Source organism: Mixophyes fleayi, chromosome 5 (genome assembly GCF_038048845.1).
Source record: "Mixophyes fleayi isolate aMixFle1 chromosome 5, aMixFle1.hap1, whole genome shotgun sequence".
NCBI classification, from domain to species: domain Eukaryota; kingdom Metazoa; phylum Chordata; class Amphibia; order Anura; family Limnodynastidae; genus Mixophyes; species Mixophyes fleayi.
This window is the reverse complement of record NC_134406.1, coordinates 204,974,878-205,000,065: the sequence shown is the minus strand read 5'-3', so window position 1 is coordinate 205,000,065 and position 25,188 is coordinate 204,974,878. Positions and strand designations below refer to the sequence as shown.

General features: G+C 39.5%; 1 protein-coding gene across 13 annotated transcripts in view; it reads left to right on the top strand.

Moving 5' to 3' along the window:
- Nucleotides 1-19,699, top strand: part of PTPRM (protein tyrosine phosphatase receptor type M) — a 609,439-nt gene extending 589,740 nt beyond the window's left edge. For all 13 annotated transcript variants that reach the window (XM_075213321.1, XM_075213318.1, XM_075213315.1 and 10 more), the window contains 5 exons: nucleotides 1,258-1,389; nucleotides 3,768-3,893; nucleotides 4,194-4,357; nucleotides 10,041-10,176; nucleotides 17,370-19,699. In XM_075213321.1, coding sequence (XP_075069422.1) covers nucleotides 1,258-1,389; nucleotides 3,768-3,893; nucleotides 4,194-4,357; nucleotides 10,041-10,176; nucleotides 17,370-17,423 — 612 coding nt within the window. In that variant the 3' untranslated portion in view covers nucleotides 17,424-19,699. The remainder of the gene's footprint in view (nucleotides 1-1,257; nucleotides 1,390-3,767; nucleotides 3,894-4,193; nucleotides 4,358-10,040; nucleotides 10,177-17,369) is intronic.
- The last annotated feature ends 5,489 nt before the right edge of the window (nucleotides 19,700-25,188 follow it).

Below are 25,188 nucleotides of genomic sequence, written 5' to 3'. Positions count from 1 at the left end.
GGAGACTTAATTCATAGTTACATAGTTACATAGTTAATGAGGTTGAAAAAAGACACCAGTCCATCAAGTTCAACCTATTTTGATCCAGAATAAGCAACCGCCAATCTGTTTCAATTGTGAAAATCCCCCCAGACTCAATATTGCAGTCCTGTTTTTACCCTTTATCCACTACTATCCTTCATTTTAATTAACGGTCGTATCCCTGGATACACTTTTCCTCTAAAAATTTGTCTAACCCTTTCTTAAACATATCTATTGAATCTGCCATCACAACCTTCCCTGGCAATGAAATCCATATATTGACTGCCCTTACTGTAAAGAACCCCTTCCTTTGCTGGTTATGAAATTTCCTCTCCTCTAACCTTAGGGGGTGACCGCGTGTCCTGTGTATAGTCCTTGGGGTGAAAAGTTCCCATGAAAGTTCTCTGTATTGACCCTTAATATATTTGTACATAGTAATTCAGCGCAATGTGTCTCCGTAACAGTCCACGAAGACACATCGTGCCGATGTTGGGGCTGAAATCTCTGTTTATATTTCCTTGCATAACTGAGCGGAGATTCTTTACTGTAATGGCTGGCAATGTTCACAGCCGGACATCGAGGCAATGTCCAATGGCACCTCTCGGCCTATTGAAACTTCCCCTTAACATTTAGAAAATTGCGCTACTTCAGTACACTCGATGAGGTGCATTCAATTTTTGCAGTTTATTTCCTGTTTGGGTGTATGATGATTTTCAGCACTATACTGCACATGTTTTCTTGGGGGGTTATTGAGTTACATTGATTATAGATATACAGTATTAAATATGAGTGAATTATTTAGTAGTTATATGGTTATAACAGATCTTTTCACTGTGTCTACTATTTAATACATGTGGATGTCCTTCACCTTACGTTTAGAATGAACTTTGAATTCTTCACTTAAAAAAAATAAAACGATAAGAAATACCACAATACCCAGATAGCAATTTCTAGTTAAATCCCATGTAAAGTAAATAATTATATGTTACATAGGAAGTGTTATAAAATGGCAAGATATTTTCTTTGTGGGAAAATTCAAGCCCTTCAAAGGCTGTTACTACAGACAGACACATAGATGGCATTTGTACATACAAAAAAAGGAAAATAAAATGTACAAAAAGGGGCCTTGGGAGATTTGTTAATCTTAACAATGTCTTGGTTTGTGACATTCTGTTGCTGAATACACTTGATTTGCCGATTATTTGCTATCATTATAATGTTTTCTCCATTCTGTAGAGCTATGTGCAGCCTTCAGCTTTCATTGTTACACAGCATCCCTTACCGAACACAGTGAAAGACTTCTGGAGACTGGTCCTTGACTATCACTGTACATCAATAGTAATGCTAAATGATGTAGACCCAGCACAGGTACGTCTAAGAACATGCCTAGCACTGGCAAAATTATAAAGAGCATTTCGCTTTTCATTAAAGTTATTCAATGCCTAAGGGGAAAAAGTCATAATCAATTTTTATTGTTGTCACGATGCGTTTTGTGTAACCAGGAGGAACATTTCCATAGGGCTACTTGATCAATACAAAGAGCCTTTACTGCTATATGGTTTCTGCAGGCAGAATCTGTTTAATGTAATAGGAAAATTTGGAAACGTTACCTTTAGAACTCGGTGTCACATATGTTTTGTGGGTGACAGACAATATTTTTTTTTCTACAGATGTTTCTAATAAGCTTTACGTAAACATTATTTGAAAGTTTTTGTAATTCGCAGCTATGTGTTTATAAAAGCGTGAAGTGGCAGTATAAAGATCTGTATAACTACATGATAACAGATAGACTGCTTGTGTGAGACCAGGCCAGATGCTGCCTTTCTAATCAATGTAGTTGATGTAGTGATGTCTCTGGAATTATAGCAGCACTTTCAGACGCACCTCAGTCTGTGCTTATTTAGGGCTGAATATATTAATGCTTAAATGGTCTGAAACTGCTTAAATTCTATACCGCTATGAAGCACCTTATTGCCAAACTGCTAATATGTGTAAATAACCTGGCTGGTCTCACAAAAAGATAATTGGCTTCAAATAGGTCATGTTTATATTGTTTCAATTTTCTATTGTTTTCATCAGTTACTTAATTTAGTTATTTGTATCATATTGTAGGTCTTTAAACAGTAGTAATTAACAGACCTACTGACAAGTTCATATTTATTACACTCATTTGTCTATTCAAAATGTCTTTTGGGGGTCTATTTAAGAAAGGGAAGTCCTCCCTATCTAACAAAACTGGCCATTGAGAACTATCAGCAAGTATCACTCCCGGGGAAGCCTATTTACCATGTGCAACAGGTAGAATGGTCATAGCAGCGTCTCTGGCCAAGAAAAAAACACGTTTTGCTTTCTATTTCTTACTTTTTTTTTTTAATCCTTTTATTCGTTTGGGTTTTTGTTGCCAAAAGTGAAGCAGGAAACCGCATATGCTCTCACACTGGCCTGGCAGAGAGATAAGTTCAGCCTCACCACTGCCAGCCAGTATTACTGGAAAGATGAGTATTACTCAACTGCCCTGGAACAAAAATGTATTGTTAAGTAGCGTTGAGCGAAGAATTCTACAGCTGCGATAAGCCGCTATAGACCCTTTTGTTTTTGTTGCCTACTGATTTACTCTTGGGCTGTATATGGGCTGCAAATTAAGGATATTTCTTTGGGTTAATGTTTATAGATCTTTTTGTTGCTCCTTCTATATTTTCTTTAATACAAATGCAGTAAGAAATGATGCTTGTAAAACCTACATAAAAGCCAACTGCTTAAAACACTTTGGACTATCTTCTGCCACCTCTGCTGTCTTGGTTCTCTCTGATTCTGTAGGCATAAAGCGTAAAAAATGCTTGTATGTGCTGAGTGTAGCGGTACCTGTAAATAATTTGGCATTGTAATGTGCCGCTAAATGTTTTATCACTCCTGGCAAATGGTCTGGCAGAGGATCCAAGCAAATATTTTTTTTCCTCTGCAATGATGAACATAGGGTGAGAAAAGCAAGTTAGCAGACTGAATTGTTGTGTGAAGGCCCTAGAGACATCAATGTGCTAAAGCTAGCATTTACCATGTTGCTATTTTATAGATTGAACCAGACTTACATATAAGAGAATGAAAAGATCTCAATATTCTCCTGTTTTTTTCCAAAGCATACACATAACACCGTCCTAAAATCTATTCTTTATTACATTTAAGTGCATTTCTTAGCTTAAAACGTTGGCCTACATTGTGTGCATTAAAAAAAGTACACAAGAGCACATGTAATTTCCAGTACAGTGACTGTGTCCATTTAATGAGGTGATCTGTTCTGCACAATTTAACATCCACACAAGAGGGAGACCGTTTTGTTTTAGAACTGTGAACTTACCCTGTATGTTGCGAAGCGTCTTATAATCAGAATCAAAGACAGATGTACTCTGTGCAGAGCAATCCACGGTACAGCAACAACAGGCTAACACATTCAATTGTACATTAAAAAAAAGAATAGATTAAAATATGACACAAATTTGACTATGCAATTTACATAGAAAGCCATTAAGTTCTATTTTTGTTATATACAGAAGATTTTAACAAAGGATGTGAAATCCAAGTAAAATTGTAAAAGGGAACTAATATATTCATAAAGAGAGAACAGTTTCCATAGTTGATTCTAGTTCAACCAACTAACCTACAGAAAATGTTTGTGAAAGTTCGGATTTCTTCACATATAGCTATGAAATTGCACCTAAAGGTGATTGTTAAATTTATGTATTTTTCTGCAGTTGTGTCCGCAGTACTGGCCAGAAAATGGAGTACACAGGCATGGCCCCATTCAAGTGGAATTTGTGTCCGCTGACTTAGAAGAAGACATCATAAGCCGAATATTTAGGATCTATAATGCCGCAAGGGTAAGTAGTATTATATCCTACATCTATAGTAACAAAATAACTAATGTTTAACATATTATAGCAGTTTAATCAATTTGCATGGCGTCTTGTAAACAATGATGGCCCTGCTTTTCATGTAATCATTCTGAAGGTCAATGTTTAAGTAGAACATTTGTATTATTAAAGCTGTATTATTCCGTAGTTATGGCTTCAACTGTAATAAGAGGCTAATCTTATAAAAGAAATAGGGTTGTTGAGGAACTTGATAAAATATTGCCTTACATGGTAAGTTGGTGAATTACATTTATGCTGTGGTTTTAGCCTCAGGATGGATACCGTATGGTTCAGCAGTTCCAGTTCCTGGGCTGGCCAATGTACAGGGATACTCCAGTCTCTAAAAGGTCTTTTCTAAAACTCATTCGCCAAGTGGACAAGTGGCAGGAAGAGTACAATGGAGGAGAAGGTCGAACAGTTGTACACTGCTTGTAAGTAGTACAAATAATATATTAAAATATATATATTTTTTTACAATCTAACCATTTGCTAAAATATATCCATATGATTGTGTTGTATTTTTTTTATTTTTTTTTTACTTTGTAACCTTGTCAGTCTTATTTCTTATGCAACGAAGCAGCTAAGGGCAAACATGGTCATCGTTAGCGGATGATGACGACGATGATCATTGATCTTAGCAGCTGGGATAATTCAGCTGGTTTTGGAGCTACGTATATTTCCAGCACCTACATGTATTGTGCATCAATAAGCACAATTTTTTTGTTGACTATTTTACAAATTTTTATAAAAAAATGCTAATTATGTTGTTTTTAAGGTTTGTCACACCAATTGCTCTCTACGAAGCCTTATTCATTTTCCAAAAATTGCTTATATAAATTTTATCAACGCACAACCATTATGATAAAGAATAATGCCGGAAAAGCTACAAAGATCGGAATAATGAATTCTGCAGAAGTAAAGGAAATTAAGTTAACACTGTGTAATAAAAAACAAGTCGCCTACTGCCCTAGAAAAACATTGTTACCCAAGGCTATTATCCCCAAACCTAAACCATACATTCTATTGAGCTGTTCATTTTATTACAATTGCCCTACAACTTATTGCTAGTGAAACTCACTCTCATAAGGATTGTCTATTATTAAGGGTAGTTGGTGGGGAATATACAAATCTCACTCCCATTGATGAGTGTCCACCATTTTCAAAGCTCAGTACTCTCTAAATATCTGCTATGAATAAACGTTGAATATCTGACACAGGTCTGGAGACTTGGACAGGCCAAGGGAATATCAGACATTTGTTTAACACATTACCCTCTTTCAGAAAAGCACAAATGAGCATGCTGATACTACAGCATATGGTCAAAGAGCTGAAACATTTAAGTTGTAATGTGTTGCCATTTTAAGCAGGTATATTTGTTGTAAAGCATCTTTATCATTACCTATGAAATTGTTCCGGTTGCGTTACACAAGTGAACTGCACAAGAGACCCGGCCTCCAGCCTATTCTCTTCCACTCTATTTGACTGCCAGCAGGAGGCCCCTTCAGCATCTCCTATTGTTCCATGTAAATCTCATGGATTATAGAAGTGATTTTACATTTGAGAAGGCTCCATCAAGTTTGTATCCCTTAAGGTCAGACGTGACCTTTTAGTTGCATTGAAAGCTTTGAAACAAGCAGTGAATATGCTTGAAATCTCTTTCATGTAAGTGACTAACCTTCTAGTAAGATTGAAGTATGTTCTGGTTTGTTGAGGAAGACTGAAGTAACCTTTAAAAAGAGGCTTTTTAAAGAAGAATAAAATAAAAGTCTGGCACCAGAGATGTGGGATTGGTATTTGACTGTTTTTGTGTTCTAGCATTTAGATTTGAATATCTCTCAATAAGGTTACTGCTGAAGTTTTACTACATCGGTAGATGTGATTATTCGTCTATTGTCATGTGATTTGAACATATTATTATTAGTGATATTAGGAAGTGTATAATATTGTTAAACCTTAAACACTAGGGGCCTGATTCATTAAGGATCTTAACTTGAGAAACTTCTTATTTCAGTCTCCTGGACAAAACCATGTTACAATGCAAGGGGTGCAAATTAGTATTCTGTTTTGCACATAAGTTAAATACTGACTGTTTTTTCATGTAGCACACAAATACTTGATAGCTTATTTGTACACTGAAATTTAAAGTTGATATTTGTGTGCTACATGAAAAAACAGTCAGTATTTAACTTATGTGCAAAACAGAAAACTAATTTGCACCCCTTGCATTGTAACATGGTTTTGTCCAGGAGACTGAAATAAGAAGTTTCTCTAGTTAAGATCCTTAATGAATGAGGCCCTAGTTGCTTTATATCGGAGTTACTGTTGATCACTCATACAGTACTGTGCAAAAGTTTTAGGCAGGTGTGGAAAAACTGCTAAGTAAGAATGCTTTCAAAAATAGAAGTGTTAATAGTTTGGTTTTATGAATTAACAAAGTGTAAAGTGAATGAACAGAAGAGAAATATGAATCAAATCAATATTTGGTGTGACCACCCTTTGCCTTCAAAACAGCATCAACTTCTAGATAGACTTGCACACAGTTGAGGTGGGGTGGTGGGAAGTACTCCCTGTAGTTCCGCCACTGCCTGAAATACATTGCTTACTTAACATGGCTGCTAAGAGATAGACTTCATGACACTTCTTTGTGGTATGGGAACTTTTTCATACACCGTACATTTGTGAATGTATGAACATGTGTTTTCATATTGAATCAATGTACAGTAGGTTTGTGATGCTCAAAAATGGACCCACCAATGAAAGAGATATGAAAATAAATGCATTACAATATACAATAAATAAACACTAAAACGTTAGTTATATTTTACAAAGTGTAACTCTAATTGCTTTTATATATACTTTTTATAGACCAACCTGGAAATACAGTGGCAGGAACTGGTACCAAGTATTCATGAATTTGTCCCTCTTCTGGCAACCTGTATACATACTTAGGAGACCATGTATTATTTAGGTGACCATGTATTACTTCTAGGCTTGTGAACTTGTAATGACCACATAGATCAAGTTTTTATTTTTATTTTTTTATATTATTTTTTATTGCAAATATACAAATACAGAACAAATCATAAGGCAGAAAGAAATAAACAAAAAAACAAACATACATAAAAAAAAAGAAAGATCAAGTTTTTATAAACACATTTTTCAGTTAATGCTGATTATTGACTCATTATGTTCACATTAACCTATACAGCCTCATTCCCCACAATGCCCCAGTGGGGCATTGTGGGGAATGAGGTCTGTAATTACCTAACAGATAATAATAATGAAATATTAACAATAACAATTATAGAACACATATCACGCATGGGACACAGCGGCGCACGGAGGATTGTCGGGGGGGGGGGGGGTTTCCCCTCGCCGACCCCAAAAAAAACCCCAAAAAAAAACCAGAGAGAGAGCTCCGTTTCGCCAACGCTGTCCTATACAGCAGCCGCGGCGCTGTCTAAGAAGCGTCTGCCGCGGCGCTGTATACAATACAGCACCGCCGCGGACGCTTCTTTTACAGCGCCGCGGCTGCTGTATAGGACAGTGCAGCTATAGTGGCCACTTAGTTAGCGCGGGGGGGGGTTTCTAGAGACTCAGAAACCCCCCCTGCGTGCGCCACTGGGACAGAGCTTTACATTTATAGTCAATTGCACAAATGGATGAAAGGTATTTTCAGTGACAATTTTTGTCCTCTGGAAACATGCTTATTTTACATTCTTGCTCCACTGTACACTACAGAGTACAGAGTTCTTTTCTTTGTATTAACATTCTCATGCTTTTATAAACTACTATGTATTAAAAAGGAGTGTTTAAAGTGCAAAACAAATATATTATAGCTAAGATCAGTAAACACATCGTGATGGGTATTGTACTGCACTATGAACCACCTAGCCCAGGGGTTCCCAAAAATGCTTTCCGTCAACATTGCACAGATTAGATTGCACATGCGCTGTTGGAGTCACTGTAGCCTGGGCCACTGTAACCATCACTCATTTGGTTGTCAGGAAGACAGTCTCTGGGGCACATTTGGCCCTCCCTCTCTTCCTGTGTGCTAACCAATGAACGCTCAGTAAGATGCTAAGGTTATATATTGCCAGATGGCAGGGGCAAGGGAGTCGCACTGTGGGTAGGGCTGAAGGGCCGGAGTTGGCATGGCGCCTAGTGTATGAGAGGAAGGGAGCGTGGGGTTTTCCCATGACAAACAGCTCCGGACTCCTGTCACAAATTTATGGTTGGAGCCCCTGTTAAAGGACCTGCACACTGTGACCCTCATCTTCTGGATCATTTCTAATGTCAGTGGGGACTAGTGAAAATGTAAAATTTCAGAGTACCCACATAAGAATAAATCATGCTTAAATTTGCATGAAAACAAACACCACTCTTTTCACCTGATGGGGTAAGCAGTTTTACCATTACTTACAATAAGTTTGCCTTATAACTACACCTCACTTGTTTTTACCTATGTTCTACAAACATATATTTTTTGCTAGTAAAGGGAAAATGCAGTGGATACGCTAATTCACCAACTAACAATCCTCAACTGAATTGTACTGCCAAATTAAAAGCTGTTTAGGTGATGCATCGACAATATATCCAGCAATAAATACAAATAACTCTATAGAACCATATTAAACATACTGGCTGATGCAATGACAATGGAATGGTGTCTGCAGCTATGAAACCATTCTCTTTATAATTCTGCTCCTGTAAAAGTCCTGTTTTATTCATCCTTGGTCCATCTATACATTATTTTTCTCTGAGCTGCATATCAACAGCAACCTTGACCTCTAGATCCCGTGAGACAGTGTGCACACTATCCATGTTGTATTTTATAAGCTTTGCAATCGATTGATGTCATATGAGTGAGCAACCCTGGCACTCTATGGTAACATATGTTGTAAAAACAGCTGACACTATGCACTGCAGCTTGAAGGGGGTAAGCTTGAGTGTAACGTTAGGAAGTAATTCTTTACCTAAAAAGACAGTGGATGTATGGAATAAGCTTTCAGCAGTAGCAGCCTAATGGTTCCCACACATACTGTGATCCATTCATATTTATAGCCAAATTGTGTTATATCAGTTGTTCATGCACCACACAGTACAAATGCAATGCATCACTTCCGCCTTCACTTTTGGGTCAAATGATGACCCCACGTAGTCAGTTATGAGTTTATCATTCAACATTTTCTTCCATCATACATGATCAAGATTGATCCAAAAGCATTGGATTGCAATTTATATTAGATTATAACTGTTGACTTTGAGCCAATGCAAGCTAACAATGATCAGAGTATAAAACCTATCACATTTTGTGTGGCCAGTTTAAATAAAGCTGTGAAATAATTGAAAATGATCATTATAATAATCCTGAAAATCAATTAGAATGAGCAGCAACAACGTGTCCTTTACTAAAATAAATAACTGAACAGACCGGATAGACTTCACTACTGTATATGTGTCCTTTTACTAAACCGCAAACAGGGGCACAATATAGCACACTGAAATTGACACACAAATAAAAACCGGCTAATATCTGCCTTCCACAAATGTATTAGTAGCTAGCCATGATAGCTGGTCAGCTTGCTTTTTTCTTATAAAACATGAGCTCCATCGACTGCAGGATTTTAACTCAGAGCCTAAAGATGTCCACAGTGACCACGGTAGTGAATTATGGAGTCCTTTGTGACATCATTAGTCTTATCAACACTTTTTTTTTTTCAATTTAGGCACGCACACAATAGTAGGCTGGTATGCTTTGTATGCCAGGGGTATGTTTGAGCTCCAGTCTATCTGGTGGCAGGATATCTTAGAAAAAAAAGACATATTTTTTTATAGCAAAGATCTTCAATGGAAATATGTTTCTAGAAAAATGCTACAAATTCTTAAAAAATTCTCAGTCTTTACTGAAAATATCCTTATAGTCTGCTCAGTTTCCATTTATCAAAGGTAGAAAAGCTTTCCATAAACGTTTAGGATAATGACAGGCAGTATGTAGAACTCAATCATTTATGTGGGTTTTAAGTGTAGCTCATCTGGTACTAAATGAATTGTTGTTTCTCAGAAATACTAAGGGTGCAGAGGCTAAATCACCTTTAACTCTTCTGTTCACAGAAATGGAGGCGGTCGCAGTGGTACATTTTCCGCAATTAGTATTGTTTGTGAAATGCTCCAGCACCAGAGGGCAGTTGATGTGTTCCATGCTGTGAAGACACTTAGGAACAATAAGCCTAACATGGTTGACCTCTTGGTAAGTTTGTCTAATTTTGTCACTGAATACAAATGCTTCATTATCTCAGCTGCAGCAGATATTCTTGTATGTAGCAGAAATGCCTGACAAGATTAGAAGCATTTTCTCACCATGGGATGGTGAATCCAAATCAAGAAACATATCCTAAGGGTTTGTGGAATTTATTTCAAGGGTTTGTGGAATTTATTTCAAGGTATGTGTGATACAAATGCAGGATCTCATGGAGCACAGAAACATAATCTAAATATGCAGAGAAATACCATAGACCAAGTTAATGCTTTGTACAAAAATAATGCACAAAATCTTATATAAGCTTCATGACTGCACATTGTATTGTGAAGTAATTTCAGTCATTTACAAAAATAACAGTTTGTTTCCTTGGTAGGGAATAAGCCAAAAGTGGTCAAGGACCTCTCCTCTACGTTGTGTGTTTCATGATTTCATTAGGTCTCCACAATGAAGCGCTGATATGTGAATATCCCACAAGCCTAGTTCCTTGGTAGTCTTGCTCTTGTCATCCTTCCGCCTCAGGCTGAAAGCATTCATGGTCCCAGCACCAATAGTTATCTTACTGGGACTATTGCGTTGATAGCCGGCAGTGGCTTGATGATGACAGCAGGAGGTCTCTATGAGTTGTGATCAACTTTCAGTAGAAAGGAAGTTTATTTGAATTTGCGATATTAAACCTCTCATATTGAGCATGTGACACACTGGTGGAGGCGGACATATGCATAGAACTGCACATGACTGGCCCCTTGCGAAATGAAGATGCAGAATGCAATAAGAGGTATCTGTTAAACAGTCATTGCTATAACGTACAACTAACTAATAATTAAAGATTAGTTATTATATTAATAAGTTAAGTCTGCTGTGTCTGATTTAAAGTTGGATGCTAGGACATTAGCACCTTGTAATTATGCATCTTAAACAAAATGTTCTGCGCATGCGCACAGCTTCCTTCAGTATTTTCAGCTGATGTATCTGACACTTGCAACCCCTTACACTTTGACTGTCTCTAAATCAGCCCATTTGTGTATATAAAATAAACCCCAACAAAATGTATAATAAAGTCCACAGTTCTTTTTCATAACACAAGCAAAGTTCCTTTTTGATCTCAAAATTACCTGGTGGTTAAATTGTAAGCTCACATCTCCACACATTGCTATATTCATTATAACACTACATTACAATAAGCATTACTTTTATCATTAGTTCAACTACATTTAGTCGGTGTGCTCGAACAGGTCTGTTGTTTGTCTTCTCAAGTGTTAAAATGACCTTCTGAATGAAAAAGCGGTCTTTGGAGTGGGCTATTTCAAAAGTCTTGTTTTAATCAGATACCAAAGATCATTGATTTCTCAATCAAGCAGTTCATTTATTTTGTCTAAAAAATACATATTTGTAGCCACACTGAGCTGAAAGAAAAAAAAAAATGAAAGGTAAATACAATTCTTTTTACTAGCTGGGAAACATCTATTTTGCTTGAAGCACAATACACCGCATTCTTGTTCGAGATATATGGTAGTTATTTAATTAATAAGTGACAACAAAAACACAGCCATAATATAGTGTCACCAAGTATAATACCACTGTAAATTGCTGGCGCAGCTCCAGTAAAGTAGTAATTCTATTGCCATGACTCTGAAGACCATTGTAAGTATTGTCTACTCATACTGTTGTGTGAGCAGACAATAGATGGTGTTCTGACGATGAACCTTGAACCTTGCATTTGTTTATCTCTGTACAGGAACACTTCACATTCCCAGACTTTGTATGGGTGCTTTATCTGAAAAGTTCTCCGCTCAATATATTTCTCATTAGTTTTAAACTTTGAATTGTGAGCTGTTGTTAATATTCTTCCCACAGAGCTTGTGTATATGTTCACAAAAGGGAACATTGCAAAATGAATTGCCAGATTTTTAAATTATACATTTTTATGAGTTTTCCCAGCCATACAACATTTATTTTATCTTGAAGAATATTGTATTTAATTGTGACTGCTATAGTAACTGCAAATAAAATAGGTGCTTGGTATTAAAGCATAGACATTAGAACCTTTCATATAGGTGCATATGAGTTGCTCATAATTATTGTATGCATGTATGTGTTTAGAAAGTAACCTTTTCTATTTCTTAGCTTCAGACTTCCATTTATTGGAACTACTCTGAAGGCAACATAGGCTCCCACATACCCATTTCCCGGGTCCTCTAACAAATGTAGGTGATGGGCACAACACCCATCACTCACTGAATCAAATCCTAGTAACCAGGAAAAATCTGCTGGACCCACAGAGTTCTGATGGCGGTGTCTAACCTTCCTCTTAGTGCCTCTACATGACATCAGTGGATATTCCAGTGTCATTAAGTGCTCTAAATATCTCTCTGCATTGTACATAAAGTAGAGAGGCCTTATCACTGAGTGATCCTGGAAACTCCAGACAGAGTGCAAGTCACATGGAGGCACCATGAGGTTGTTTAGCCACCTCAGTCAGGACTATGCTGTGCATAGCCTATTTATCTGTCCTTATTATAGTGTACAAATAAGTGATGGAGGAAGACTGCTCTGAGAGAGGTAACAGTTTTATTCAGTATGGCTGGCAATGAGGTTCTAAGTGGGATGCAGCTCTCAAAGGGGAGGTCTCATAAATATGGCTCTTGATGGAAAGGTTTCAGTGTGATATGGCTGCCAAGGGGGAAGTATCTGTGTAATGTGATTCCCAATGGGAAGGTACCAGTTTGATATGGCTGCCATGAGGAGGTGTCACTGTAATGTGGCTGCCAAGAGAAGGGTGCAGTATAATGTTGCTGCCAGCAGGAAAGTACCTGTGTAATGTGACTGCCAAGGCGGAGGTTTCTGTAATGTGGCTCCCAATGGGAAAATTTCAGTGTGATATGGCTGTCAAAGGGAGGTGTCACTGTAAGGGACGAGGTCAGTATAATGTTGCTGCCATTAGGGATGTACCTGTGTAATGTGGCTGCCAAGGTGTAGGTCTTAGTGTAAGTAAGTGAGGAATGCTGCTGTGAGAGAGGTAGGAGTTTGTTTCAATATGACTGGCGATGGAGTTCGATGTGGGAGGTGACTCACAGAGGGGAAGTCTCTGTGTAATGTGGCTGCAGAGGTGTAGGTCTGTGTGTAATGTGGCTGCCGAGGTGTAGGTCCATGTATAATGTGGCTGCTGAGGTGTAGGTCTCTGTGTAATGTGGCTGCCGAGGTGTAGGTCTGTGTGTAATGTGGCTGCCGAGGTGTAGGTCTCTGTGTAACGTGGCTGCCGAGGTGTAGGTCTCTGTGTAACGTGGCTGCCGAGGTGCAGTTCTCTGTATAACGTGGCTGCCAAGGTGTAGGTCTCTGTGTAATGTGGCTGCCGAGGTGCAGGTCTCTGTGTAACGTGGCTGCCGAGGTGCAGGTCTCTGTATAACGTGGCTGCCAAGGTGTAGGTCTCTGTGTAATGTGGCTAGCTAACTGTAGGTCTGTGTGTAATGTGGCTGCCGAGGTGTAGGTCTGTGTGTAATGTGGCTGCCGAGGTGTAGGTCTCTGTGTAACGTGGCTGCCGAGGTGTAGGTCTCTGTGTAACGTGGCTGCCAAGGTGCAGGTCTCTGTGTAACGTGGCTGCCAAGATGTAGGTCTCAATATAATGTGGCTGCCGAGGTGTAGTTCTCTGTGTAATGTGGCTGCCGAGGTGTAGGTCTGTGTGTAATGTGGCTGCTGAGGTGTAGGTCTCAGTGTAATGTGGCTGCCGAGGTGTAGGTCTGTGTGTAATGTGGCTTCCGAGGTGTAGGGCTCTGTGTAATGTGGCTGCCGCGGTGTAGGTCTCTGTGTAATGTCACTGCCGAGGTGTAGGTCTCAGTGTAATGTGGCTGCCGAGGTGTAGGTCTCAGTGTAATGTGGCTGCCGAGGTGTAGGTCTCTGTGTAACGTGGCTGCCGAGGTGTAGGTCTCTGTGTAATGTGGCTGCCGTGGTGTAGGTCTGTGTGTAATGTCACTGCCGAGGTGTAGGTCTCAGTGTAATGTGGCTGCCGAGGTGTAGGTCTCTGTGTAACGTGGCTGCCGAGGTGTAGGACTCTGTGTAATGTGGCTGCCGAGGTGTAGGGCTCAGTGTAATGTGGCTGCCGAGGTGTAGGTCTCTGTGTAACGTGGCTGCCGAGGTGTAGGTCTCTGTGTAATGTCACTGCCGAGGTGTAGGGCTCAGTGTAATGTGGCTGCCGAGGTGTAGGTCTCTGTGTAACGTGGCTGCCGAGGTGTAGTTCTCTGTGTAATGTGGCTAGCTAGCTGTAGGTCTCTGTGTAATATGGCTGCTGAGGTGTAGGTCTCTGTGTAATGTGGCTGCCGAGGTGTAGGTCTCTGTGTAATGTGGCTGCTGAGGTGTAGGTCTGTGTGTAATGTGGCTGCCGAGGTGTAGGTCTGTGTGTAATGTGGCTGCCGCGGTGTAGGGCTCTGTGTAATGTGGCTGCCGCGGTGTAGGTCTCTGTGTAATGTGGCTGCCGAGGTGTAGGTCTGTGTGAAATTTGGCTGCTGAGGTGTAGGTCTCAGTGTAATGTGGCTGCCGAGGTGTAGGTCTGAGTGTAATGTGGCTGCCGAGGTGTAGGGCTCAGTGTAATGTGGCTGCCGCGGTGTAGGTCTCTGTGTAATGTCACTGCCGAGGTGTAGGGCTCAGTGTAATGTGGCTGCCGAGGTGTAGGTCTCTGTGTAACGTGGCTGCCGAGGTGTAGTTCTCTGTGTAATGTAGCTGCCGAGGTGTAGGTCTGTGTGTAATGTCACTGCCGAGGTGTAGGGCTCAGTGTAATGTGGCTCCTGAGGTGTAGGGCTCTGTGTAATGTGGCTGCCGAGGTGTAGGGCTCAGTGTAATGTGGCTGCCGAGGTGTAGGTCTCTGTGTAATGTGGCTGCCGAGGTGTAGGTCTGTGTGTAATGTGGCTGCCGAGGTGTAGGTCTGTGTGTAATGTGGCTGCCGAGGTGTAGGTCTCTGTGTAATGTGGCTGCGGAGGTGTAGGTCTGTGTGTAATGTGGCTGCCGAGGTGTAGGTCTGTGTGTAATGTGGCTGCGGAGGTGTAGGTCTGTGTGTAATGTGGCTGCCGAGGTGTAGGTCTCTGTGTAATGTGGCTGCGGAGGTGTAGGGCTCTGTGTGTAATGTGGCTGCCGAGGTGTAGGTCTGTGTGTAATGTGGCTCCTGAGGTGTAGGGCTCTGTGTAATGTGGCTGCCGAGGTGTAGGGCTCAGTGTAATGTGGCTGCCGCGGTGTAGGTCTCTGTGTAATGTGGCTGCCGAGGTGTAGGTCTGTGTGTAATGTGGCTGCTGAGGTGTAGGTCTCTGTGTAATGTGGCTGCGGAGGTGTAGGTCTGTGTGTAATGTGGCTGCCGAGGTGTAGGGCTCTGTGTAATGTGGCTGCCGCGGTGTAGGTCTCTGTGTAATGTCGCTGCCGAGGTGTAGGTCTGTGTTTAATGTGGCTGCCAAGGTGTAGATCTCTGTGTAATGAGTTTTGAATAAAAAGCAATACATAAAGGAATAGGCATAGGAAATGACAGCTGAGTATGGTGAATCTTCGTCACCGCTATCCTGAGCCCAACCTATTTTACACGGTAAAGCTGGCTGTCTATGCATGTACACAATAGAGCGAAATATTAAAGCTTTATTACCAATCTTGCTTATATCTGACAAAACTAATATTCTCAATTTGATTTCTATGTTCCTTGTGCAATAAGGAGCTTCAGCTGAGTAAACTACAGTGGAACATGGATAGATTGCATTTTTTATATCATTTTTGCCCAGGATGATGTGGATCAAGGAATAAAGTATTTTTCATTGTGGTTGGAGGGAAATAAAATCAGATGCAAAAATAAAGTTAAATATTGAAATGAAGTCACTGGATATTTTTAGAAATAGAAAGATATCATTACTTTATATGTTAACTGTGATTGAATTCAGAAATTTGACATATACAGGAAAAATAAGTTACTGAAAAGTTTCAATGAAATATATCATATATATCATCAACTATATCATACTTTACAGGAAAATATTTGGAAATAAGTTTTTCCAACAAAAAAAAGCCTGTTTTTTGCTCACTGTTCACATTACATATAACATTCCAAAAAATGTTGAAAAATCTTGTACATGTATTAGTTATATTATGTATTAATTGTTTGAAGATTCATTAGAGAGAGATTTTAACATTTGGATGAGGGTGCTTTACACAATTCACCCTTCAATCAAATGAATGCATTAATAGATGTCTGTCCCCTAAGGCAGCACCTTTTGCTTAATACAGCTGTCACCCACCTATATCCCACCTATATCTATCAGAGATCTGTGCTTGTGAGCTGCAGGATCGCCAGAGGAGAGTTGCATGGGAGAAGGCATCCAATGATTTGACTGAATTGACACCCAGATCCTAATTGGACCAATGTCGGGGTCAGCCAGTCCGGAGCCGGATCATTTCTACAACACTAATGTAGCTCTTTAGCAGAGTGGACTAACAGAGCTAGGTACAGGGTACAGCTTCATCATAGGAGCTGTGGCTCTGCCAGGTGAGGACATTCACCAGTGTAATAGTCTGGTGAAAAAGTGTTTGTGTTATAGGGGCAAACACATGAGGCTTGATTCATTAAGGATCTTAACTTGAGAAACTTCTTATTTCAGTCTCCTGGACAAAACCAAGTTACAATGCAAGGGGTACAAATTAGTTTTCTGTTTTGCACATAAGTTAAATACTGACTGTTTTTTCATGTAGCACACAAATACTTGATAGCTTATTTGTACACTGAAATGAAAAGTTGATATTTGTGTGCTACATGAAAAAACAGTCAGTATTTAACTTATGTGCAAAACAGAATACTAATTTGCACCCCTTGCATTGTAACATGGTTTTGTCCAGGAGACTGAAATAAGAAGTTTCTCAAGTAAAGATACTTAATGAATCAGGCCCATGGTGTGAAACTAAAGACAAAATGTTAACACATTTCCCATGTAAGAAACTTACATATGAAAGTGATCAATGGACATATTAAAGCAGCAATCCCTAATATTCATTATTTAAAATAGAAGAGAAAAGGCCCAGACTCGTTAGAAATCGTATGCATAGAAACAAAACTGAACAGTGAGCTTTCTGCACCCACACTTGAATTGTACCAGTTGACCTGTCTATTGGACCAATATCTAGTTGTGTTCATTGTTCTGATCAGAATATTTGTTTTCTCTTCTCAGGATCAATATAAATTCTGCTACGAAGTGGCGTTGGAATATTTAAATTCAGGATGACTGCACTAATGAGACAGAGAAAACAAAGGAAAGAAAAACTTTTCACCAACATCTCTACCATGAACAATGCAAATTGTTCCTTGATATTTGTGTATATACGTTGAAGACTTCAGTGTTCCGCTTATTTTGCTTTCTTACAATTGGCTCTTTAAGGAGCTGGAGAAAAGTGATTTGGAAGCTGCCCGCACTGCCTTTTTTCCCACTGTCTCGCTGCTTTCTTGACACAGATCATCTTGAAGTTTATGGATCAGTCATCCACAGCTACCAAGTTGCCTAGAAGAAGCAGCAGATTTTGGCAAATGAACGAGCACAAATACATTGTTATGAAGGATCCGTGTTCTTTTGTTTGACTCACTTTTGTTATGGTCTTAAATATAATAGTGTTGATTTTTTTTTATTTTTGTTCTATGGAAAATGCAGTTTAGCATTATGACTACATACAATTTTTTGTTACATTTGTACTCCAAAGTGTTCAGAAGAAACCATGTTAAATGTATTTACCTGTTTTTAAACTGCATTTTAACAGGCCACCCTTTGTTGAAATATAATTACTTTATTTGTATCATTTGAAAAAAAAACCTAAAGACTTAATTTGCAAAAAAAAAAACTAAAAAAAGGATAAATAAAAAATCTATTCAAAGCTTTCTCATGTGTTTATACTGTAAATATTTTGTACAGAAAACTGATTATTTAATCTTAGAAAAAGTGGAAAAATACCATTGTTTGTAAAGATGAATAAATGACAATCATTATTTTTAAAAGGGTTCCCCCACCTAGAATTAGTATTTTTATCCATACCACATACCTTTCCAGGCTTACCATATTTTAAAATGAATATAAATTTGAATAATATCATCATATTACAGCACTTTCCAAAGAATACTGAATCATTCACATTAGACCTTTCCATATTGGAACCTAGAGTCTACATTTCCTATCACACAACTCCTAAGCGCAAATGGAGTTGTGCTCCAAAAGCGTCTGCTGTCAGACTGAGACCTATCTCCCCCTTGCACCTCTCTCTGCTTAGTGATCCTGTTTAGGGGAGGTAGTGGGCGCGCAGGTGTAGTCATAGTGCAATAAGGTGTGTTAACGTTCCTTACTATGCTGAGGGGCAAATAGCTGCAGACGCGCCTCTAGGTGGCATAGCTGTTGCAGCTGCTTCCCCCCTGGTGTAAGATCCCCACTGATGATGACTGTAGATTGTATGCATTTTGTGTACTATTCTAAGTCACGTGTATCTTAAGATAGGTGTGGCTTGGAATACAAAATAGAGTACAGTTGTAAGTGTAAAATGTGTCCAACTCTACATGACCCCCTTAGTCAGGGGGGGGGGGGGTTTGGCATATTTTAGTCGATGGGCAAATCTTGACTCAGCAGACTATTAGGGAACATTTTAAAGAAAAAAAATGCAGATGGCCCAGTAAACCAGCCCAAGGTAGCCCATTATGGGACTGGCCCTGGGGACAGGTGACCCCTCTTGCCCTCCAGCCCACCCTGCCCCTGCGCTAAGTCACTTGTGCATGATTAAAAAAAATCCTGAAAACATTAACTTGTGCTGATGCGCGATGACAGCAGTTTAGAAACGCTGCACGAGGGTGACAGAAAACAATTAACCTATCATTCTGCTTTTGGCCTGTGGAAAAATAGCACCTAAAGGAAACACATGCAGACATGTCCTGGTTGGAGTCAGATCAACCCCATGGCCCACAGCACTGTAAGGTAGCAATGCTAACCACTCTGCCACCTTGCCTTCTGCATATTAGCAGTACCCATACTTACCTTGTAGCCACTATCAACAGATGTTTTCTTGGCATTTCATCCAAGTTCTGTCAGTAAACTGCTGCACTTACAGCTTTTGACAAAATTCCTAGTTTCTGGCTCGTGTGTGTCCTTCTACCACTTTGCTAATATGTAGGTTTTGCTGTGCTATAAAAAAACACTGTAATATGGCTTTAGGGAAGAGCTGGAACTCCAGAACCCAGGAATTCCATGAAAGACTTCAGGAGCGGTGCATTAAGCAGTAGTAACAAATCAGCACTGGCTAGCAGTTGTAAGATAGGTAGAGGTTGTTCTTGAAAGGGTTGTGGGATAGTTGAAATACAGATGTTAGGTGGAGAACCCCTTTAAACATTGTTATTTCAGTTTATGCCTGCAGTTTACTCTGCTGAGTGCATTTGAGGTGTTAATTCTAAATGAGTTCTATGCTTGCCTTTGCAAACATTTGTTTAAATTGTATGGATCCTCAACTAAATAAATAATTACATGCACAGCTACTTACTGTTTAATAATGGTATCTTTTTTGCTGGTTCCAATTTCACCATCTAGAGACACTGGCTAAATGTAATCAAAGAGTATATGAAATGTGCACCAGGTGAAGGATACACTAAGCACCCATGTATATGTGAGTTACTAAACATAGGGTTGGCCAACATGTAAACCTGCGGCATCAGAGAATCTCCCCAAATTTCTGAACGCACCTCAGATCTATAAATACTCTGGGGTCAGATGTTTGGACTAACAGCTAACAAGAACATTTATAAAAGATCCAGTTGGAAAAAGCAGAAATAACTTTATTAATAACTATTATTTTTGATGTCCTTTGATATAATCCTAACTATAATAGGGTTGATGTTATATGTATATATGTGCATGTGTTCATTGTGTGCAAGCCAAACATTTAATATATTTTCCCTTTCATCTCTTGGCATACATTACAAACTCAATTCACTTTACAGAAGGCAGTCATCCATCAAGAATAAATTATTTTATTGTAATAGGTTTACAGGTATGGATCAGGTGCATTTACAATTTAGAGGGAGAATGTGCAAGACAAAAGAGAGGAGTGGACATAGCTAGGAAGCGGGTGCCAGAAATCCTAGTGGTAACATCATGAATGACATCACAGACCTCACTTGTGACGCACACTTGATCTAGAGGTGCAATGTGGAAAAGTGATATCACATGTCCAACCCCCTAACACTTTACCACTGCCCTTTTCATGAAATAACACTATTTAGTTGTTTTCTCCTAAAATACTGCTTGATTTAGCCTAATGCCTTGAGCTGGTGCAATTCCTTTTGTGCAGTAGATATAGCTGTGTGCCCATCCATACAGTAAAAACCCCCCTAAAAGTGTTCCATTGCAACCCCTTTATCTCATCATTTCATTCCAATAAGCTAATTTTGCTAAATCTTTTGTTTCCCTGCTCTGGAAAATGAGGCACACTGATATGCCCAATCCGTACATTGTGCCCTCACGCCAACCAACCATGTGCAAATGTTTGTTCCTCTGCAAACACTGCCATCGAGCTCCAGAATCCCATGTGTCTTAGTAGAAATCTATGTACACTGGGCAAATCTGGGCCATTTTTCGCTCTGTGAACCCAGGGGTTAATGTATCAACTGCCGATTTTTTCAAATCGCCGCTATTCAGCGAGTTTGCAGTGAAAATTTAAAGCGCCAATTGCTTTAAAGGCATTGTTTTGCCTTTACAAACATTGCCGCTTTAAATTTTCACTGCAAACTCGCTGTCCTCCATTTTTTCGCAAACTTATACATGACTCTGTGGAGCATATTCAATTAGCTTTCCGGTCTGCGGGATCGCGCCGGAACATCCGCGAAACTTAATACACGGTACCGCAATAACGTGGATTTTAGTTCGCAGCCCATAGGGTTGTGTACGAAAATCCGCGTTAATGCGGTACCGTAATACCGGCAAGAACACGCACTTTTCGCGGTAATGCGCTTTACCGCGACCCGGAAAGCTAATTGAATATGCCCCTGTGTGTTTATTTTATATAAGTGGATAAGTTTTAAGGTGTTGTGAAGGTAAGGGGGACATACACGGTGAGCACTTTATAAGAAGGACAACCGATTTAAAATACCACATGCAAGATAACATTAATGCCACTAAATATTAAGCCTACATGTATGTAAATCATTCTAAAGTAATATGAAAACACCCTAGAATTAATAGTAATAACAAAATTAACATAAACCATTGTTAACTAATGCTAAAAGACCCTAATAGTAAGAATAAAATAATTTAAATAAATGCAACAGGGAAAAATTAAGCCCAGAACATGCTGTGTTTTCCCCATGCCCTTGTTCCATTACCCACTTTGGTAATGTAGCCTTTTTTCCATAGAGATCAATTATTTCTCTCCGTTATCAAAAATGTAACAAATTTAGGATTTAAATAATACTTGTGTGCACGTAGGCTTAGGTGCATAGAGCACACAAAAGGCAGATTTCATTTCCTATATTACATATCAAGGATGTTCCAGCTTAGAAGTAGATTTCTGACAGCTTATGTAGGCTTGCCCTGTTATTAAAAATGTCATTATATTTGGAATAAATGGTATCTCAGCTTTATTCCCAATCCTTATATTAGTTGAGCCTAATTAGGTCTCTCTGGTCTGCTGGATGAAGAGGAACCACACCATACTCACATAATCAAAGCTCTCATCTATTCTAGAAAAGTAATTGGCGTAAGGTGGATAGTGATGCCTTGCATGACAGCACAGATTTTGCATTGTATACACAATATTTTTGAGAATAAAATGTTTTTTGATCCCACATACTAGAATGTGTTGTACCTGGACCGCCATTTTTAAATTAAGACCCATATAAGCCCTAAACCAACAAGGTTTTTGAGTGTCCCTCTTCTTTCTGCTTTGGTAACAGTGCCATCCTATCACATTCCATTTACAGTATATTCTTTTGAAATACTACAAGGCCCAAAACATCAAGTACTTTTTACTGCACAAAAAGCTTCCACTACATCATGTGTTCACAAATGTCAAACAAAAGTTCTTACATAATAATTTAATAGAACATTTAATCAAGACACCAATGGGTATAACCACCCTGTCTTTTAATAAATAATATATCAGTCTATGCGCCAGCAACTGTAAAATATAAGAATGTTAGAAATCACAAGGACGTCCATGGTCATTTAAAAAAAACAGAGGTTACAGAAATGTAAAGTTCTTATATCTTGAATACCCTGTCTGTCTGGCCTCCCATGCAGATGTGAACAGTGCAAGTATTCCTAGTTATGTTAAGTAGACAGAGGAATGGAGGCAAAATCTATCTGTATGGGCACGCAACAAGTGAGAAAATAACCTTATGTGAAAAGATAATATCTCTCACAGCTATTAATACACTTACTATAATTATATAGGTTATTCTGCATGCAAACATTTCCCTGCAATATATTTATCAACACATTGATAAATGAACACTGTAATTATCTGGCTTCAGGTTGCTGTAATCCATACAATGTTATAAATCTTTGGTTGGCTGCAGGTTGATCTGGTCCTCTGAACACTCTAAAGTTGTGACTACGGGCTACAAGTTGGCGTGGCTCGGTGGATGTTTTAATGTTTTGCTATGTGAATGTTGTAATTCTCTGACACGTATTGGGTGCTGATTAGTCTAGTCCTGTGAATATTCTAATGCTCTGAATAATGACAGACTAATCTAGCCCTGTGAAAATTTTAATCCTCTGGTTCTTGGATTATCTATAAACGAAAGCAGTAAGACAGATTTGTAGGCTAAGTGATTATAGGTTCTAATGGAGGAACAGAAGGGTTAATGTTGGTGCTCATTTGCATGTGTAACGAGATGTTCTACCCGTGAAGATCTGCTCGCATTTCTGAAAGAGATTAACATAATGGTGCTATTAAGAAGCTTAGCTTGGCGTACAGGCCCACTTCTATTCCTGCACCAGGCACTGCTTGCCCTGTACAGTGTCAGTAATGGAGAGAAGAGGGACATACTTCTTTACTAATCATTGATTAAGCCCTCACCCGAAGCAATGTTACTGAGCATTCACCAACCCTCTCCCAGTGGAGGAGGGAAAGTTTATCAGTTGTAAGTGTGTACATTGACATATACAATATACAGTACATGTGTGGCATTATGCCTTAGGTATATTACAAAGGGTTGACTCATTGTCATAAAAATAAGTGCCATATCCCCCAGTGTCCAATTTTATTTTTGGGGCTGGTTGGGGGGGCTCTTCCTATTTATTAAACAAAAAACACTATTTAATTTCAGGCTGATTGGAATGAGGAGTTGTACTTATTAAATGTGGTTGCTGTTGATTTCATGTCGGGACTAGTTTGCAGGAAGGAGGCTTCGCTCAGCTTTGCAGAAAGTGAGTAATACATTTATCAGTATATTTTTACCTAACATTCCATGATCTGGCCAAGCAGCAACTGAGTTTAAGACACCAGCAGCAGCACCAGGTAGGAGAGAGCAGCAGCATAGGGGTGAAGGGTGGTTGAGCAGTGGTATAGTATTAGGCACGTCCCCACAGTAGGTTGGTCACGTCTCTTCTAGCGGTGTGTTACTACTTGGAGGCAGCATTTATCCTCACCTAGTAGATGCTGCCTCCAAGCAGCTGGGTGGGGGGGGGGGGGGGCATCAGTGTAAGCACACACATCACAGTGAAATGTGCCTCAAAGTGGCTCTAGAACAATTATAGATGTCATCTAATAGTTTATTGTAAAGATGGAAAAAAGATGAAACATGTGCCAAAAACAGTCAAAATGCATTACAGGCTACAGCACATTGGTGGCACCTTCTTTTTTTGCAAGCCAGCTTTCAATACTTAAAGGACCTCGAGTTTCTCCTTTTCCTGCCCATATTTTACAAGCTACATTCATCCAGAATTATAAGTAACCAACAAACTGCTGTCATGTATTGTGTTATACTGAGTCATCATATTAACCCCTTCACATCCAAAGAGCATTTGTCCCTTTATGACCAATTTTCAAGTTTTGCCGATTGTCCAGTTTCACCAACAAGAACTTACTTTATGCCTTAGTCTACCCAAGTGAGTAAAAATATATTTAGCATGAGCCTTCCAGACCCTGATATTTATCCATATATTTACTCAGCTAGTTTCTGGTCTCCCAAGAATATTCATACCAAATATGTTTACTTCATACTGCCCAGGGTTAAAGTTTAACAATTTTAGTTTCAGAATATTTATTCCTGATGGTACACTGTGTGTGAGCATAGGTACAATGTATCCATTTGCCCAATTTCTTTGTAAGAAACAGAGCAGGGATATGAAGACAAATGTTGGTGGAGGGTAGGGGGCTAAAACTATATTTATTATTTGATTGCATTCTGTGTGACATTGGCAAACTTTTGTGTCATTCATTCAGTGGACATTCAACGCTTCTTCATTCACACTGAATGTTATACTGGCACAATACAAGTACAGATTCAAGGAGACTGAGATACCAGGTTTAGCAACTGGAGCAGGAAATACTGGTGTTCAGGTATAACTAACGACACGCAGGAACAAGGAGACTGGATTATCATGTTTAGCCAGTGAAGCAGGAAATACTGGTATCCAGGTATAGCTGATGAAATGCAGAAACAATGAGACTGGATTACCAGGTTTAGCCACTGGTGCAGGAAATACAAATGTCAAGGTATAACTGATCATATGCAGGAACAAGGAGAGTCAGGCAAGCCAGAGGTCTGAAGCCGGAAGATCCACAATAACAGAAGGGAGTAAGCAGGAGCAAGGTCAAACGAAGCCGGGGTCTGGGTCACTAGTCGAGGTGCAAAATTTAGGAATATCAGGAGTCAAAAATCAGGGAGCCAGTCAGGATCAGATCACAGGTGTCACGATACTTACCTTCCACGCTTCCCCGCCGCTCCATCGGACCCGGAAGCCGCACTTCCGGGTTCAGCAGTCACGTGACCGCTACCTGGGGCGGTCACGTGATCGCTACCAG